The sequence below is a fragment of the Setaria italica genome, chromosome VIII (genome assembly GCF_000263155.2).
Source record: "Setaria italica strain Yugu1 chromosome VIII, Setaria_italica_v2.0, whole genome shotgun sequence".
Classification (NCBI taxonomy): Eukaryota; Viridiplantae; Streptophyta; class Magnoliopsida; order Poales; family Poaceae; genus Setaria; species Setaria italica.
In genome coordinates, this window is record NC_028457.1 from 35,106,703 (window position 1) to 35,124,671 (window position 17,969).

General features: G+C 48.6%; 4 protein-coding genes across 4 annotated transcripts; 2 read left to right on the top strand and 2 right to left on the bottom strand.

Moving 5' to 3' along the window:
• Positions 1-790: 790 nt before the first annotated feature.
• On the bottom strand, positions 791-2,860 carry LOC101753478. Its single transcript, XM_004979729.4, has 3 exons — positions 2,507-2,860; positions 1,683-2,428; positions 791-1,588 (listed from the first exon to the last, which is right to left on the bottom strand). Exons 1-3 carry the CDS (start codon positions 2,807-2,809, stop codon positions 1,156-1,158), a joined length of 1,482 nt encoding a protein of 493 aa, XP_004979786.2. The 5' UTR covers positions 2,810-2,860; the 3' UTR covers positions 791-1,155.
• Positions 2,861-3,695: 835 nt separating this feature from the next.
• On the top strand, positions 3,696-5,006 carry LOC101753892 (acyl transferase 15-like). Its single transcript, XM_022829568.1, has 2 exons — positions 3,696-4,268; positions 4,323-5,006. The coding sequence occupies exons 1-2, from the start codon at positions 3,696-3,698 to the stop codon at positions 5,004-5,006; spliced, it is 1,257 nt and encodes a 418-aa protein (XP_022685303.1).
• A 1,375-nt stretch (positions 5,007-6,381) lies between these two features.
• Positions 6,382-8,141, bottom strand: LOC101754290 (anthocyanidin 3-O-glucosyltransferase). Its single transcript, XM_004979730.2, has one exon. It carries the CDS (start codon positions 8,097-8,099, stop codon positions 6,705-6,707), a length of 1,395 nt encoding a protein of 464 aa, XP_004979787.1. The 5' UTR covers positions 8,100-8,141; the 3' UTR covers positions 6,382-6,704.
• A 4,151-nt stretch (positions 8,142-12,292) lies between these two features.
• Positions 12,293-13,974, top strand: LOC101754689 (probable inactive methyltransferase Os04g0175900). Its single transcript, XM_004979731.2, has 4 exons — positions 12,293-12,770; positions 12,867-13,186; positions 13,279-13,343; positions 13,478-13,974. Exons 1-4 carry the CDS (start codon positions 12,346-12,348, stop codon positions 13,775-13,777), a joined length of 1,110 nt encoding a protein of 369 aa, XP_004979788.1. The 5' UTR covers positions 12,293-12,345; the 3' UTR covers positions 13,778-13,974.
• Positions 13,975-17,969: the final 3,995 nt, after the last annotated feature.

Below are 17,969 nucleotides of genomic sequence, written 5' to 3' on the forward strand. Positions count from 1 at the left end.
CACCTTGTTGATCTTGTACGATCGAAGGTGCTATGATTATGCTTTTCACTTTTCTCAAGTTGCGTGCTCACTGTTGGAGATAAGAAGCCTTCATTTCTACTTTTGAGGAATGAAGTCTCGATGAGGTTACAGGCCTCGCTAAATTTTGATACAATGAAAATAAACAGATAAGTTGGTACGTAAAAAGCTTGCTAATGCTAAGTTTTTGCGTTGTTGACCGGAGGTGACAATGACATGCCTCCTTGTCATCAAGCTGCCAATTCCTCCATCAGCTTCGACCACGTACCTTCACTTGGACGCACCTGCGTCTATGCGAGATAGACGCAATTTCTATCCTGAGGGTCTATCTGTGACGACCCTCGCAAAACACCTCCGATTCCCCTGGTGAGGCCCTCATTATGGTAGCCAACGTTCGGAGATAGTAAGTGGATTCCACAATTCCCAATAGTCCTGACCCAATGATCTTTTAGGTTTGCGTAAATATTTAGCGATGTGCCAAGCTAGTTTGTCCGTCTCTTTTCCCGCATCACTGTTAACCCATCATCTGATCTCACTTGCGCCGACCAGATGGGATCTTGGGAGTCCACTTACGGTGGCCTTCGACACAACACAAGCACTTGCACTTGCACCAGTTGCAGGGTGGTCTCTCACCAACAGAAGAGCGGTTCATTGCCACACAAAGGGGTGCAAGGAACCCATTGTCACTGCCCGTGGTGCCGTGCCGGGTAGATCAAACGGGGATATGAGCAAGCTTACAAGAATTCAGTATATTTTGGTAGCGTGGAGGATGAAGAAGAACCCTTCCTTTGTTCCTCTTTCAGTTTTACTGAATTATGTTCAGCAAATGGACTAAAATGATGGAAATAATACGAATTTGCTATATATAATTTTCAAGTCCTTGAGACTTCGAAATATTTCAGACGACTTGTTTGATCTGTATGATCGCTTGGCTTCGATTGTAAGTCAATATTTGTCATAGCAGTCCGAGTGACTTCACCTGCTTTGCACTTTGGTCCTGAGATGCTTGACGCAATTTTATAGTGTAGCACGTACGCCTTATTATTATTACTATTAACCCTTTGATGATTTTTCAAGCTAGGCTCGCTTCTATGTTGCCCCAAAACTGCAAACAGTATCAATACATGCCCATCCTTCTTAGAGGTTCATTGTAGGAGACAGTAGGGCCTGGCTGAGGCCATCATCAGCCGACGAAGCCACAGCAGGTCCACTTGCTTCACCGCCGCCGCCGTTCCTCTCGTCACCCACTGATGGCTCCTCCTGCTGGGAGGCATCCATCATCCGCGCACGCCGCCTGTCCACAGGGTAAGTCCAGTACAGCGCCGAGCACGTGAGGCAGCAGGCAGTCGCCGTGACGGCGATCACCGCGAAGACAGCCTTACCCAGAGCGACTGCGTTCTCCCGATCGCCGTGGTCGGAAGCTGCTGGCCGCCCATGGTACCCGAAGACATGCTCTGCCAGGACGCCGACAGCGGGTGCCCCGAACGACGCCACAACGTTCTCGAAGCACAGGTCCAGCGCGTACACGGTCGTCCTCGCCTTCTCCGGCACGATCTCGGCGAAGATAGGGCTGCCAATCAAGAAAGACGGGGAATGAATGAATTGAATGCACGGAAGAACAACAATGGCTAGCTGATGTTGCTGTCATCATGTGATGATCTCACTTGCTGGTGGAGCCCGTGCTCCAGGCCATGGCGACGCCGAGGAGCAAGAACCCGCCGGCGTACACGGCGCCGGCCAGCGGCCATCCCGGCCGCGCGAGCAGCAGCAGCAGGGCGGCGAGCGGGACGGTGGACGCGTTGGAGATCTGCGCCAGCGCGATCCGCCCCGTGTCCGGGAACCGCCGTGCGGCGAGGTCCCCGGCGAACCCGGCGACCAGCGCGCCGAGCCCGTTGGAGAGGCCGTTCAGGTCCGTGACCACGGTGGTCTCCCAGTGCGAGAACCCCACGAGCTCCAGCCACATGGCCATGAACGTGAGTGCAGACCATGGCACCTGCGCGGCTACACCCTGCGCAACGACGATCCAGAACGTGGGCACGCTCGCCACGGCCTTTGCTCCCCCGGCGACGGCGGAGGCCATGGCCGTGATGCTCGTGCTTCCACTTCCGTCTGCTGCTCTGGAGTCATCATCGTCGCCGGCGACCAGCCATGTCGGGAGGGCAAGCGAGATGCTGACGAGAGCGATGGCAAGGAACGCCAGCCGCCAACCTGGAACACCGCCGAAGAAGCTGGTAGGGGCCAGCAGGACGCCCAGCGAGTTCCCCATGGCGGTGCCCATGCCTTGCGCCATGTACACCCACCCGAACGTCGCGCCACGCGTCTCGTCGTCGCTGTAGTCGGCGACCAGTGAGTAGACCCCCGGCAGCACCAGCGCCAGGCCGACGCCATTGAAGCCCCCAGCGATCGCCATCTACATCAGATTATATTAGGAAGTTGTCTTTTAAATTTTAGGAGGACGATGGAGATCGCTTTAAATGTTAGGGGTGACCTGAAGGAAGGTGGTGGAGGCGGCGATGAGGACGGCGGCCACGGCACAGAGAAAGGTCCCCGCAGCAACAATGCGGGTGCGGTAGAAGCGCGCCTCGGCACACATGGCGAGAGGGTAGCACAGCGCCTGCACGAGCCCACGGCACAGCGTTATGGTGCCCAGCTCGGCGGGCAAAGCTCCCAGAGCGGCGCCCACCTCCCTGTACATCGCCGGCAGCAGGGACTTGTTTGCATTCTCCAGCATCGCCGCCGCGGTCACCAGCGACAGCGTCCACAGCCGCCGCCGCCGCCCGAACACCCCCATTCCTTATTCGCCCCACAGTCACTGCAGCGTCGCACAAATAAAGCCGGACAACATATCATATTGCTACTAGGTTGCAGTCGGATGATCGATATCTCCAAAGAAATGGATTGCTGAGGCACATGGTTCACGACCACGATGGACAGCTCGCCATCGCTATCACGTGGTGCTAAAGATGGACAGTGATTGGAGAAGGCTATATGGATTGGGAAAGAAGGATGCGAGATAACTATCGTGCTTTTCACGGAAATGGATGACTAATTTTGGAGTAAACTAGCAATGGACAGCTATCTGGACAGGAGCGCTAACAGACACGAGGAGGGGGTCCCTGAATTTGTTTAGGTGTCATCTCTGTTCATAAACTTGGATGACATCCGGGGATAAGTTCGGAAACCTAAAAATATGTCATGAGAGCTTATTCTTGGCTGTAGGCATTCATTCGTGGATGACCGAGGCCGGATGATTTTATCCTTAATCTAAAAAAATGTCATGAGAGCTTAAGGATCTGGATGATACCGGGCACAGGTTTAAAGATCTAAAATTGCATTTTGAGATATTAGAGATCTGAATGGCACCGCTGAAACAAGTTTGGGGACAACTCATGCATTTTAGTCGTACGTGATCCTCGATCATACCATATTAGTTTGGTGACAACCTATGCTTTAGTCGTATGTGATCTTCATAATCTCAATCCAGTTAATATACACAAGCCAATTGCCATACTTAATTTTTTTTTGATATATTAACATATACGAGCACGAAACTCCATACCTATTGGGTGTTGGTTTTAGCTACTCCCAGGAATATATAGGCCATGGAAGCTGGAGGCCAAGATGCGCCCTCACTCACAGTACACACATCAACACTACTACACATATAGTACAAGACAATGAGTCTAGTGGTGAGGAAGTCCTCACCCGTGGTAATCAGGCCATCGCCGGAGCCGGCAACGACGAGGGCGGTCACCATAAAGCTCTCGTCCTTGGACAAGGGTCTGTACAAGGTGCCAACAACGTCTCTGCTCGTGTTCGAGGCTCCCCTCCACAACGCTGCCGAGACCATCCGGGCTGCACTGTCCCGAGCATTGGTCCACTATTACCCTATCGCCGGTCGCATCGTCGCCGGAGCCGGCGACAATGACGACGATGTCCACATCGAGTGCAACGATGAGGGTGTGGTATTCGTCGCCGCGTCCGCAAGCTACGCCCTGAAGGAAGTCCTGTGCTTCAACCGGTCACCGGGCGCGAGGAAGCTCCTCGACGAGCTTGCCGTCTACTACCCAGCCATGACCTGTGGCCATGGTGACCCTTTTCTGCTGATGCAGGTGACCGAGTTCCCGTGCGGTGTCTTCGTCCTCGGCGTGACATGGAACCACGGGGTTGCCGACGGCATGGGGATGGCCCAGTTCTTGCAGGCCGTCGGCGAGCTCGCCGGCGGGTCGCCGTCGCCGTCCGTCACTCCGGTCCGGTGGGACGATTCGCTCCATCGCCTCCCTCTCTCCGTTCTCTAAGCGCAGGACCAGATCCTGAGCCTCGATCCACTGAACGCCGACGAGCTCGCCACTCATGACATCACAATCGCCATGGATTCGATTAACCGTATCAGAGCAGATTTCAGCACCTGCTTCCATGGCCGGCAATGCACGACATTCGAGGTGGTGCTCGCCATCCTATGGCCGTGCCGCACCCGTGCGATCAGGCCCGACCAGGAGACCCCGACCTTGCTGGTGTTCCTCGCCGACATGCGCAGGCACATCGGCGTGAAGAGAGGCTACTACGGCAACTGCATCGTAGTGCAGCTGGTCATGGCGAAGAGCGGCGCGGTGGCGGGCGGGGAGGTCAAGGACTTGGTCATGGAGATCAAGCACGCCAAGGATCGGATACCTGATCGGTTGAAGGAAAACGAAGGCATGGTAGGTGGAGAGGAGCTGCGTAAGCTGAAGACGTACGATACTATGACTGTGACGTCGTGGCGGAACCTTGGCTTCGAGCAGGTGGATTTCGGGAGCGGGAGGCCGGCGAGGGTGGCGTCCTCCGGGAGAGATATGCCGCCGTCGCCGAGCGCGGCGGGCTTTCTGTGCAATGGGAAGGGTGGGGTCAGTGTGTGGTCGGCCTTGGTCAGGGAGGAGCACGTTAACGCTTTCCTTGCAGAGTTAGCCAAGCAAGTTCTTGTGAGATTAACTTTCTGTCGTGTCTTTTAAGGCTAGTGGAAGCTTGTAATGTTTGTTTGGGTCCTTATATGTTTTGCTTATGTTTTAATTTATTTACCGGAGTTGCTAGCTCCTAAACATCTATATAGGCGTTAGGGTCAGCTTGGACGGTTAAGTAGCTGATATAGGCGTTAGGGTCAGCTCGGACGGTTAAGTAGCTGAAAATTTCCCACCATCGCATCTCGCCCGCCATTGCATCCCGCACCCATCATCACTGCGGCAGCTCCATTGCCCCTGCCGTATCTCGCGTTCACGTCCGCGCCCGTCACCACCCGCGGCCGTGGTCACCCAAGGTCACTCCTCGTGTGTCACCACCGCACCTCGACCCCACCGCTGCTCCCCACTACCAGTGAGGGGCGAGCGAAGGGGGTGGGGAGCATGAGGAGCAGCAAAGGGAGCGGAGGGGGAAGGGGAGGGGCTGAGAATGAGAGAGGGGGAGGAAGGCTTAGGGAATAAGAGAGAGGGAGGAAGGTGGAGAGATGGAGGCGGAGAGGATGGGAGGTGGGGTGGAGGCAGAGAGAATGAAAGGAGAGGGAGGGGGTGTGGATAAGAAGGGCCGCTGTCAGTACATGGTTCACCGATGGGTTAACCTACGGGCCGGCGGTGAAAACTGATTTTGATTTTCACCGTCTAGTCATGGATAGAACTGGCAGTGATATCATGTCTATTTTCACCGTTGATTTTAGCCTCCACTGCACCGAATTACTGCCAAACCCGCGGTGAAAATGTAGTACCGTCGGTTTTGATCAAATCGGTTGTGATGACCCTGTTGATGATGACTCTCTATGTAGTAGTGTCTGCAACATGTTTGGAGGTTTCATATGCAACATTTCAGATACTTTTTGTATCTTATAACATTTCCTGCAAACAAGTTCTTGCAACATGTCACCGATTGAAACATCCGAATAGAAATATCATAATATTGAAGAGAAAAAAAGCTAATCCCAGCAGCAGTCTCTTACAAACACTACTGGACAAAGTATTACAGCATCAATTGATCCAACATCAATAATCCGTACTAGGATGGAGGAAGAGACGGCGGACAGATGATAGGGAAGAGCGGTGGCTACTTTTTATATTTTCGTGGGGTTCACATAACATTAGGTGTCTGAATCGGTTCAACGTTTTTAATTACTTCCGTTGTGCTCTCTCTCTCCTCGACGAATCAGATTACTAGTGCGGATGCCATTAGATGGTCTCCTTATTGATGACCTAGTTATTATTTTTGTTAAAAAAATATAATTGGAAGAGTATTGGCTGCAAGTTCGTACGTGGTGATAAGTGTCGTAACATCAGATAAATCCCTTTACATATGTATACACACTGGCCTAAACAACGAAGAACTACGATGATTCAACCAAAGCTAAGAACAATTACGTGAGAGTAAATTTGGGTCATCAGAACAGGCTTGCATTATAAGGAGTTTTTGGTTGCAGACTTCTAGTGCTTGTAGCCACGTGCTGTAAAAGAAGAGGAAAGGATATATAACAGAGGACCCACCTGTAATGTGATGGAACGGTCGACTGTTAAGGACTGAGGAGGACAATACAATAGTGACACAAGTTTATTACAATAGAAAGCACAAAGCAGGAAAAGGAAACATAAGAAGCGAATTACACAGCATACATTCAGGTAACCGTACTCCGTGCAACAGAGGATGCAAACTATTTTTGCACATACGAGCTAGAGTCAGGCTGCCCTGACGAGCTCCTTGAGCTGCCGGACGAAGTCCCTGGCGAACCTCTTCTGAACGGCGTCGTCCGTCAAGAACTCCCTCCACTTCCTCCCGTCCCCATCCCCTCCCTCCGCCATCGCCAAGGCAACCGCATCGCTCACGTCCTGGCGTCCGAACCAGCCGTCCTCGTCGCGGCGCGCCACCTCCACCCCAACCTGCAACTCTCGCACGAGCAGCGCCGCGTTGAGGTACTGGTCGCCCTTCATCGGCAGCAGCACCAGCCGGCAACCGGCTACGAGGCCCTCCACGACGGAGCTGAACCCGGCGTGGTTCACGTAGCACCCGACGCTCTGGTGCTGCAGGATGTGCTGCTGCTGCACCCACCCCGTGTGCACCGCGCCTCTCCCCTTCACCCTCTCCTCGAACCCCGGCGGGATCCGTGCCCGGAGCTCCGCTTCCGTGTCCGCTCCCTTGGGGAAGTTGAGCACGGCGAGGAACGGCCGGTTGGTGGCCTCGAGGCCGAGGAGAAGCTCTGTCGCCGCCGCTGCCGGTAGGAACATCTCGCTGCCGAACGAGGCGAAGACGACGGAGTTCTCCGGGAACGAGGAGAGCCAGCTGGCCCACCGCTCATCGAGATGGCCCTGCAGCGGCTCCGGCACGACGGGTCCGGCGAGAAGCACTGGCCTGCCGAACTGGGCAGAGAGGTAACTTATGTAGGGGCCCTCCATCTCCACGCAGGTCTTTACCACGATGGCATCGCAGGCCTTGATGCCGGCGATCACACGGTCGTAGACGCAGGGCTGGCCGTAGAAGCTGGTGAACAGGTAGGTGAAGCCGGCGGCCTGGTAGGGCGGAATGGTGGCTAGCGCGGAGCCCTTGGGAAAACCGGAAGGGGCGGCCATGGGGTCACCGGCCGACGGGACCGCCCCATGGAGGCGGCGCGCCAGGACGACGTTGTAGGCGCGGGCGACGGCTGAGAACACGCTGAAGTGGAGCACCTTGATGCCAAGAGGTGCGGCGATGTCGGTGACCCACGGGGTGGCGAAGTCGATCAGCGCGGCGTCCGGGCGGAGCTCGGACAACAGCGCCGACACCTGGTCCCGAGTGCCGTCGAAGGCGACCTTGAGGAGCTCGGCCGTGCTGGCGGCTCCCTCGGGTAGCCCCGGCACGTGGGGCAGGTGTAGCGGCACGACGGCCGCCGCGCCGACGGCCGGCGCCAGCATGGCCTGCACGCGCGGCAGGTTCCCGTCGGCCGTCAGGAACGTCACGCGGATGTGCCCGCCCTCGACGGAGAACAGCTTCCGCGCCAGCTGCGCGAACGGGCTGATATGGCCGAAGGCGAGCCAGGGGAGCATCACGACGTGAATAGCTTCGCCGGTGGCGGCATCTTTTCTTCCTCCACCCGGCATGGTAGGCACGGTGTATGGTTGCTCGGCGTTACCTGGCTCTGGATTTGTATGACTAGTCCATCAACCCGTGCGGGAGCACGGGCTAATGTTTTTAGAAGCTATTGTATTTGAAAATTATTTAGAAATTAAATTCCTAGCTAATAATCAAAATTGTTTACCTACTACTCTCTTATTTTTCAATACTTCAACATAATACTTATATAGATATGTATCTATCTTTGTCCAGTTGCGATTGATTTTTAATTAATAATTATTCAATGCACTTTTTCATCCATATTCATACTTTTTCCATTTTATTTGACCCCTCGAATCCTCCATACATTATGTTTAGCATACAAATCAATATTTTTCATCGATTCCTCACATACATGTATAAATGGTCTAAATGGTGGCACTCATCATATGTACATACTTTAACTTAGTATTTTTATATTAACAATAACATCAATAGGTAATTTAGAATCATATATTAGTTTACTTTTGACATTTCCGTATGATGCACATGAAGATCATTAGATTAAGGTTCAGGTGTTTACTTTAGGTTATTTTTAATAACGGCATACGTGGGTAACATAGATAAAATTTTAGAATGATATTTTAAGTTATGATTTATAATGATGTGTATTAGTAAATTGGATGAAGATTATGGGGTTAATTTAGATTATTTTTTATAATAGCTGAGCTCGGTAATTTAAATATAGGTTTAGAGCTCATTTTTGAATATTTTCACAATGACAATGGTGGGTAATATTTTAGAAAATATAATAGATCAATGGCTATGATTATTAGAGTTTACAGAATTGGTACTTGATATTTTTAATTTTTATGAGAATTTTTCTCTTTTTTCTAGCTTGTCTCGTGGGAACTAATGTGGAGCCTCCAATGGAAAAAAATGAGACTACATTGCTACAAAACTATTACCATAAGCTACCTCTCGTTTGTTAAATATTCGAACACAATACTTATGTAGATATATACTTAATACCTTTACCCAATTATGATAGATTTTAGTTAGTAATTACTCTATACTATTTTCATCCACATTTATAATCTTTAACTTTTCACTTTGCATCGCAGGTATGCGCTTGAATTTGGTTAATGAACCCTAAGTTCGAGATACAATTTTAGCATAGAAATCTATATTCTCATCACTTTATATCCTTATAAATGGTGACACACATCATGTGTATAGACCTTAATTATTATATCGTATACCAATAGTGCAAGATATAGACAATTTAGAATCATATATTGCTATATATTTTTAATTAAGGTTATTTGATTCAAACGTAGGGTTACCTCATGTTATTTTTAATAATGGCATGTGTGGGTAATATAGATTACTTTAAGTTTTTTAAGTAATAGTGGTAGGCAATTCAGTTGCAAATTAGGGGTTATTTTAAATATTGTTTATAATGGTATAAGTGGGTAATTTTGATGAAGATTAGGGGGTTACTTTAGTTTATTTTATATAATGGCAGAGGTGGGTAATTTATATATAGATTTAGGGGGTTACTTTAGGCTATTTTCATAATGGTATAGGTGGGTAATTTTTTAAAAAATATAATAGATCCAATGACTATGATGATTTGAATCTATCGATTGATGGTCGGATGTTTTGCTTTTTTGTGAGAATTTTTAAGATTTCTCTCTTTTACCACTTAGGAATCCTAGGTGGCTTCACCTGGAGGCTTCAAAAAGAACCTTCAATTAGTAATAGTAAGATTGCAATATCAAACCACATACTACAACGTTACAAACCATTAATTTTGACACCCCAACGGTTGCAACATACCAAATCATTCGTACAACATTCCATCCTAGTTTCCAGTAAAAAAAAATCCTAGATTGAAATACCTGGACAGAAGGTCTCAAGCCGATGGCATTGCCTCTTGATTTCTCTTACCTCCACACGCAGGCGTCATGGCAGCTCCTTGCCTTTGTTCGCCACCGGCGAGGCATCTTATCCCCTTCACTAGCTCTCAGGGCCCTATTTTCGTGCACCGCCGACGCAGCTCACTGCTTTCTGCTCCGTGAGCTGCTGGGGTGCGAGCTGCTAGAGTCACGGATCCTTCTATTCTCTTTTTCCTGGCCGATCCAAGTTTAATTTTCTACCCTTTTTCCTATAAGTACCACGCAATGTTGATTCTGCGCGCGACGCTATAGCCCAGCGATCGACGCATCCTCCTTTCCTTTTCACGTGTGCGCGCAGGCCCACGGAAAGTTGACTCTCTCCCACGTTCTCTCACCGCGGTGCGTGCAATTCTGACTCTCACCACCTCCTCTCAATGTGGTCGTTACATGTACATTATTTTCATTATTATTTTATTTTTGTGAAAGAAAACAGGCCATCATTGCATGCGCATGGTGATGAATGGTGATTTTGTTTTTGGTCATCCCGGAAAGCGACAGGGTCAGGATCAGGGTCAGGGTCTGGTCAGCACGCGGTGCGCGTGCATGATGCGTTCCCGTCTCCTCGTGACAATCGTGATTACACTGAGTGAAGCGCAGTACATAGTATGTAGGATGCTGTCACTGTTGGCCTATAAAATATGCTGTCGCTGAAAAAGAAGTGAACCAAGGATTCATGGATCTCAGCGCCGTTTGCCTCGATACCCAGCGCCGTTTCCTCGTTCCCACGAATTTTGCATGAAGGCACATAGGAGAGGGATGCATGGTTTCCTCGTTGGTAACAGAACCGCGTCAAGTCTTTTCCTCCCAACCGACGTACTAATTCCATCCAACTAAACTTTAGTTGGGTAAAATTTGATGTCTCTTTTTTAGCTAGCTAAAGATAACCTAGCTAAAGTTTAGTTGGAGGTGTTTGGATCCACCAGCTAAATGAGTTATTTATCTATCTTGCCCCTCCCACCACCTCTCACCAGCATCTCTTCCAACTCGCTGGCAGATGGGAGGCACAGGGAGGGGTGGCGTGGCTTGCTAGCGGGGGAGGATCAGTGCAGCTCACCGGTGGAGGAAGGAAGGGAGAGGGCGGCACAGCTCGCCGGTGGAGGAAGGAAGGGAGGGGGTGGCGTAGCTCGCCAGTAGATGGGAGGCACAACGAGGGGCAACGTAGCTCATCGGCAGGGGGAGGAAAGGGAGGAGCAGTGCGGACTATCGGCGGGGGCGATGGACTGGTGCGCGAGGATCGGTAGTGGTGGTAACGGACCAGCGTGCGGGGAACGAGGAGCGCGGGGGCGTGGGAGGGGATCGAGGGGGGATTTAACGAGGAGGGGTATTTTGGTGTTTACTGCTTTAGCTGGTTTTAGCTAGGTTCGACCAACTAAAGAAATCTTTAGCCAGCTAAAGTTTAGCTAGGCCCTGTTGGATCCAAACAGGGTCTTAGTTAGATGGCTTAGATCAGTCTCAATAGGAGGTTTTATACGAGTTTCATGAGCATTAAATTCTATACCACATCAACAATTTTGTTGACTTGATAAGGTCGCCATGAAGAGAGAGAGGAGGCATTGTTTCATTAGATGAGAGAGGAGTTTCATGCTCATAACGGTCACCGGGTACGATTACCAAGTTTCCAATCTTGATAACTGTGCAATGAAACTGCGCACTGAGACTGGCCTTCAATTCCTCCATAAAACTCTCGTGACTCAAAACCCTCGTGACTCGTTAATGTGCGTTATTATATAAATGTAAGGACTTATGAGTTTCAAAATTGATCAGCACAAATGTGTAACGACTCCTGGCCTAGTCCAGCAGTATAGATGGGATTTAATGCTGTCATTTCTGGCAACGGTTCCATGGATAGGCAGGATATCTGGCTAAAGAGAGTATTACATTCAGCTCATTCCATCCTAAAATTATGTAAGTTGTTCTCACACAGGACTCTATAGGAGTCGTATGTTTTAAATATATGACTATTCATTATTTCTATAAATATTTATGCAAATAGATAAATGTACAAGTTAAGTCTAAATTACTTCTTATAACTACTTATTTTACTTTATTAAAATTATTAATAACTAGATATTGTTTGTTAAAGTAGGAGGGAAAAATTAAATGTGCCGTATATTAGGAACGAAGCAAATGAAATTAGTTTTCCTTGTAGTTGGCTTGTTGTAATGTGTAGTGACAAAATAAACATAATTTAGAGTTGCCAGCAAGTAGGTAGGGCCTGTCCCTCTCTCTATCTATATATATCCACGCACTCGGAGCTATGGAACGCAAGCCTACACAAAAGCAAGTTACATTCTACAAGAAGAGGCAAGCTTAGGGCTAACTGTTATCAGCCATGGGCAGCACTGGGTATGCCAATGGTGCCGGCGTCGTCGTCGACGACGACGACGCGACTTGCCTGCACGCACAAACGCTGGTGTACGCCTACAACGTCACCATGGCCGTCCACGCGGCAGTCAAGCTCGGCCTCATCGACGCGCTCGGCGCGGCCGACGGCCGTGCCCTGACCGCCGACGAGCTCGCCGCGAAGGTTGTCAAGGCGGAGGACAAGGCCGAGTCGGCCGCCTTGATCGGCCGCATCCTCAGGTTCCTCGCGTCCTTCGACGTCGTGAGGTGCTCTGCCGAGAAAGGTCCCGACGGTGCCGTCCTCTGGCGGTACTCGCCGGCGCCGGCGTGCCGGTGGCTCACCATGAACAACGGCGAGGGCTCGCTTGGCCCCATGGCCGTGTTCGACGTCGACGAGGACAACTTCTCGTCCTGGTATGAATGTTCTAATTTTATACTGTTACATGACTACAAAGTATATATGCCTTTGTCAATAAAACTTATATATTGTTACATATACTATGCATGAAGGCATCACATAGCGGACGCAGTGGCCGGCGGCGGCAAGCAGACGCCGTTCCAGATAGCCCACGGGGGGACGCCGGCGTACGACTACTTCGGGAAGAACCCTCGTCTGAGCACGCTCTTCGACCAGGCCATGGCTCATCAGTCATTGCTGGTGATCAGGAAGCTGCTCGAGCACCCGAAGGTGTTCGACGGCGTTGGGGTGATCGTGGACGTTGGAGGGGGCACCGGAGCAACCCTAGCGTTGATCAGGGGCCGGTACAAGCACATCAAGGGCATCAACATGGATCTTGCTCATGTCATCTCTGAGGCTCCGTCTCTTGAAGGTATAGCTCCAGTTCAGAAATTGTGGCAAGAGTACGTGGGGTTGTGTATGTGCTTAGTGTTTCTTTTTTCTTTTTTTTTCCTTGTCTGACAGGAGTCGAGCATGTGGCTGGCGATATGTTTGAAAGCGTACCCTCTGGAGACGCAGTTTTGATGAAGGTATGTTGAACACTGTTAGATTTCATAAAGTTTCTCCAGGTTTTTTAGACTACAGTATGGAATGTTTTTTAGACTACAAGCTAAACAGATCACCAGGATTGTATTACACCTGATTAGTGCATGCGATTGTGCAGTGGATGCTCCACATGCAGAGCGACGAGGAGTGCATGATGATCTTGAAGAACTGCCACAAAGCTCTCCCGGCTAACGGGAAGGTGATCGTCATTCAGAGCGTCCTGCCGGAGACCCCGGAGTCGACTCCGGCTTCCCGGGACTCGTTCACCATGGATATGATCATTCTTGTAAACTTTAAGGGAGGGAAGGAGAGGACGGAGCAGGAGTACGCCAAGCTTGGCAGGGATGCTGGATTTACTGGTGGCTTCCAGTCGACCTACATCTTCTGCAACATTTACGCTCTTGAGTTTACCAAGTAGTAGGGACATGCACTACGTTTTTACCAGTTGTTGTGTTGAACAAGAGCTCGTGAGCTTTCCAATAAACCATGCGTCTTCTTGGTGATAATGCCATTGAGGGCTTCATGAGTACGATTTCTGTATTCGCACTGTCGAATAACATGTCATTCCACCTGTTGAATAAAGTAAAGAGAGTCCTCCCTGAAGATCCGACCGTACATTTTGGTTGATCTTTTTTATTACATTACATGCCATGTATCTCACTATCATGGCTTATGAACTGCAAGTAAATTTACTCACACTCTACAAATGCCACTAATATCTGTAATACAAATTTGTGATCATCATTTCTAGAATGTCGTACAAGGATAACCAAAAATAACAACACAATTCAGGCAATCAAAGATAGCATCGAGAAAAGAAGAAAGAAAAGAATATGATGAACCATTGCATCATCCAACGGGTCACTACACCAAAAATGGGTCCGTACTCCGTACAACTGGTTAGAAAACGAAGTTTGCGAACGGCTTTCATGGAGTCTGTACAAAACCTGTATCTGTATGTGTGTATATGTTCTTTAAAAAACTACAAATAGGTATGAGAGACACAAACTCTATATACTTCGCATAAACATTACCCATGGAAACTCTGCGTAGACACATTAGCATACGCGCTACTCTGATACCTTCATTTCAAATTTTAGATCGTTTTAGGTTTTTCTAAGTTTATAAAATTTGCTATGAACCTACATCTAAATACATAGCAAATACTATAAATCTAAAAATGTTAAAATAATCTATAATGTGGAATGGAGGAAGTAGCTTCGAAATTTGATCAAGCCCACCTTACTAGGTAGAATAAATAAGCTGTACCCCATCCATTTGGTATTATTTGATGTTTCCAACAGCTCAACGTAGCTAATCTCAAATTGACAAGTCCAGTTTGCAACAAGGAGCGGAGGTAGTACTACTACGGATGAAAAAAATAAAGAAAAAGGCCCTGGGATTCCACACCAGCTCCATAACGTGAGTTCTCGATAATATTTGCAGCAGTAGTTGCAGTGCAGTTCGTTGCGCTGTGAACTGAGTGGTCGGTGTACGTTCAGTCCCATCCGGCGACACCTGCACCCCGGTGCAGTGCTCGGCGCAGCGTATGGGAGCAGGAGCTGCCCATGTGCACGGCTCAACACCGTTTAATACTTGACATTGGCACCGGTCAAAGCCCATTGGCAACTGCCGACACGCGATTAAATTCAGATCCTGATCCAGCCATTCACTAATAATTAAACTAAACCCACGCGGTCCGCGAGGTGCAGCGTCCATAGCACTTCCCGCCAACAGCTCAACGTAGTTAATCTCAAATTGACAAGTCCAGTTTACAGCGAGGACACGAACTCAAACTTCTAGTTTTTCTTACCATCTCACCTACCAGCACATATGATTAAGAGGGTGTTTGGATACTAGGTGCTAAACTTTAGCAATGTCACATCGGATGTTCGGATGCTAATTAAGAGAACTAAAGGTGAGCTAATTATAAAACTAATTGCAGAATCATGTGCTAATTCACGAGACGAATCTATTCAGCTTAATTAATCCATCATTAGCAAATGGTTAATGTAGCATCACATTGTCAAATCATGAACTAATTAGGCTTAATAGATTCGTCTCGTGAATTAGACTCCATCTGTGCAATTAGTGTTGTAATTAGCCTATGTTTAATACTCCTAATTAGCATCCAAACATCCGATGTGACAGGTGCTAAACTTTAGTGGGGTGTATCCAAACACCCCCTAAGTAGATGATACAATCCTTTTATGGTAACTCGTGGGGACCCTTTAGTTTCGGTTGGTAACACATCTGACTAAGTAGGGTTGCATGCGTGTGTTCGTAGGGGTGAGTGTGCGTGCGTGTTTGTGAGCGTTTGCATCTGTGTGATTTGAAAAAAATACTAAAAAAATAAAGTCTACATCACCAAATATAAACAAAGTCGCCAATTTTATGACGAAGGCCATATATGGTACAATACAGGGAGAATAAAAAGGCTGCATCATGTTATCCTTCAACACAGAGTCCTTCAACACAGTCTCAATGCACTTTAATTGTTTCGGTACAATATAAGAAATATGGTCCACCGTCACTTTTGATTTTGGAATTATTCATTAAAATCGGCGACTTTTTCAACAGCTCATTAACATAGCTAATCGCAAGTCCATTTTAGGGGTTGTTTGGATACACCTCGCTAAACTTTAGCACCTGTCACATCGGATGTTTGGATGCTAATTAGGAGTATTAAACATAGACTAATTACAAAACTAATTGCACAGATGGAGTCTAATTCGCGAGACGAATCTATAAAGCCTAATTAGTTCATGATTTGACAATGTGATGCTACATTAACCATTTGCTAATGATGGATTAATTAAGCTGAATAGATTCGTCTCGTGAACCTTTAGTTCCGGTTGGTAACACATCTGACTAAGTAGGGTTGCGTGCGTGTGTTCGTAGGGGCGAGTATGCGTGCGTGTTTGTGAGTGTTTGCATCTGTAACGTGTGATTCGAAAAAAAATACCAAAAGAATAAAGTCTACATCACCAAATATAAACAAAGTCGCCAATTTTATGACGAAGGCCATATATGGTACAATACAGGGAGAATAAAAAGGCTGCGTCATGTTATCCTTCAACACAGAGTCTCAATGCACTTTAATTCTTACGGTACAATATAAGAAATATGGTCCACCGTCACTTTTGATTTTGGAATTATTCATTAAAATCGGCGACTTTTTCAACAGCTCATTAACCTAGCTAATCGCAAGTCCATTTTAGGCGCTTGCTAAACTTTAGCACCTGTCACATCAGATGTTTGGATACTAATTATGAATATTAAACATAGTCTAATTACAAAACTAATTGCACAGATGGAGTCTAATTTGCAAGATGAATCTATTAAGCCTAATTAGTTCATGATTTAACAATGTGGTGCTACAGTAACCATTTGCTAATGATGGATTAATTAGCCTAATAGATTCGTCTCGCGAACTAGACTCCATCTGTTCAATTAGTTTTGTAATTAGCTCGTGTTTAATCCTTCTAATTAGCATCCGAATATCCGACGTGACCCTACTAAAGTTTAGCACCTCGTATCCAAACACCCCTTTAGCACCCGAAAGGTCATGTAATCAAGGACACAGGTCGTACTACCGATGGAAAAAAGAAACGTGTGATTTCACACCTGTCACACGCGTTGACAGCAAGTGCATGCATGCCTCATCGTTGACGTTGGCTCCCATCACGCCAGCCAGCCATGAACCTTCACTACTGAAAAACGCAACTTTAATCTTGGTTGGATAGGGTTATAGATCTTAAAAATCCAACCAGAACTAATCATTTAGGACAAAATATCCCCTCTTTAGTCCCGGGTCATTCACCTGGGACTAAAGACCTCCTTTAGTCCCGGTTGGTATTAAAAAGATTCCAAAAAATAAAAAGTGGGTCCTCCCCCGCGTCGGCTCTGCCGCCGCCCGCCCCTATCCACCTCCGCTCCGCCCTCGGCCCACCTCCAATCCGCTCTCGCCTCCACCCACCTCTATCCGCCTCCGCTACATCCTCGCCCGCCTCTGCTCCACCTCCTCTTTGCCCTCACCTGCCTCCGCTCCACCCTCGCCCGCCTCCGCCCACCTCCGCTCCGCCCGCGTTGGGTCCTCGCCTGTCGGTGCCCGCCTCCGCCCACGCCGGCGCTAGTCCGCTTGCACCGCCGAGGCGGGGAGGGAGAGAGGGAGCAGAGGGAGAGGAGGAGGCAGGGAGGAAGGAAGGGAGCAGAGAGGGAGGAGTGGGAGAGGGAGCAGAGGCCTTGGATAAGGGAGAGGAGAGGACGGAGCAGATAGATAAGGGAGAGAGAGAGAAGAGTCGAAGAGATAAGGGAGAGAGGTAGGAGCCTTTCAGTTCCGGTTGGAGCTACCAACTGGGACTAATTCATTTATCCCTGTTGGTGGTTCCAACTGAGACTAAAAAGTGTGCTTTTAGTCTCGGTTGGAGCTACCAACCAGGACTAATTCATTTTATTCCGACTGGTGGCTCTAACCGGGATTAAAAGGGCTCCGACAGACTACAAAATTTAGACCCACCTTCTTCATGGAGCTTCCCAGTTAGTGCTTTAGTCTCGGGTCCAAAAATAACCGGGATAAAAAGGGTTGGATGGAAGATGAGTTCTCCAGT

Bases quoted from the DNA above. Each gene is read 5' to 3' on its own strand.
- LOC101753478 (XM_004979729.4), bottom strand. From the start codon at position 2,809: ATGGGGGTGTTCGGGCGGCGGCGGCGGCTGTGGACGCTGTCGCTGGTG. The intron at 2,429-2,506 runs GTCACCCCTAAC...AATCTGATGTAG, and splicing joins CCTCCACCACCTTCCTTCAG to ATGGCGATCGCTGGGGGCTT. The intron at 1,589-1,682 runs GTGAGATCATCA...CTTGATTGGCAG, and splicing joins AGCACGGGCTCCACCAGCAA to CCCTATCTTCGCCGAGATCG.
- LOC101753892 (XM_022829568.1), top strand. From the start codon at position 3,696: ATGAGTCTAGTGGTGAGGAAGTCCTCACCCGTGGTAATCAGGCCATCG. The intron at 4,269-4,322 runs GTCCGGTGGGAC...CTCTAAGCGCAG, and splicing joins CGTCGCCGTCCGTCACTCCG to GACCAGATCCTGAGCCTCGA.
- LOC101754290 (XM_004979730.2), bottom strand. From the start codon at position 8,099: ATGCCGGGTGGAGGAAGAAAAGATGCCGCCACCGGCGAAGCTATTCAC.
- LOC101754689 (XM_004979731.2), top strand. From the start codon at position 12,346: ATGGGCAGCACTGGGTATGCCAATGGTGCCGGCGTCGTCGTCGACGAC. The intron at 12,771-12,866 runs GTATGAATGTTC...CTATGCATGAAG, and splicing joins GAGGACAACTTCTCGTCCTG to GCATCACATAGCGGACGCAG. The intron at 13,187-13,278 runs GTATAGCTCCAG...CTTGTCTGACAG, and splicing joins TGAGGCTCCGTCTCTTGAAG to GAGTCGAGCATGTGGCTGGC.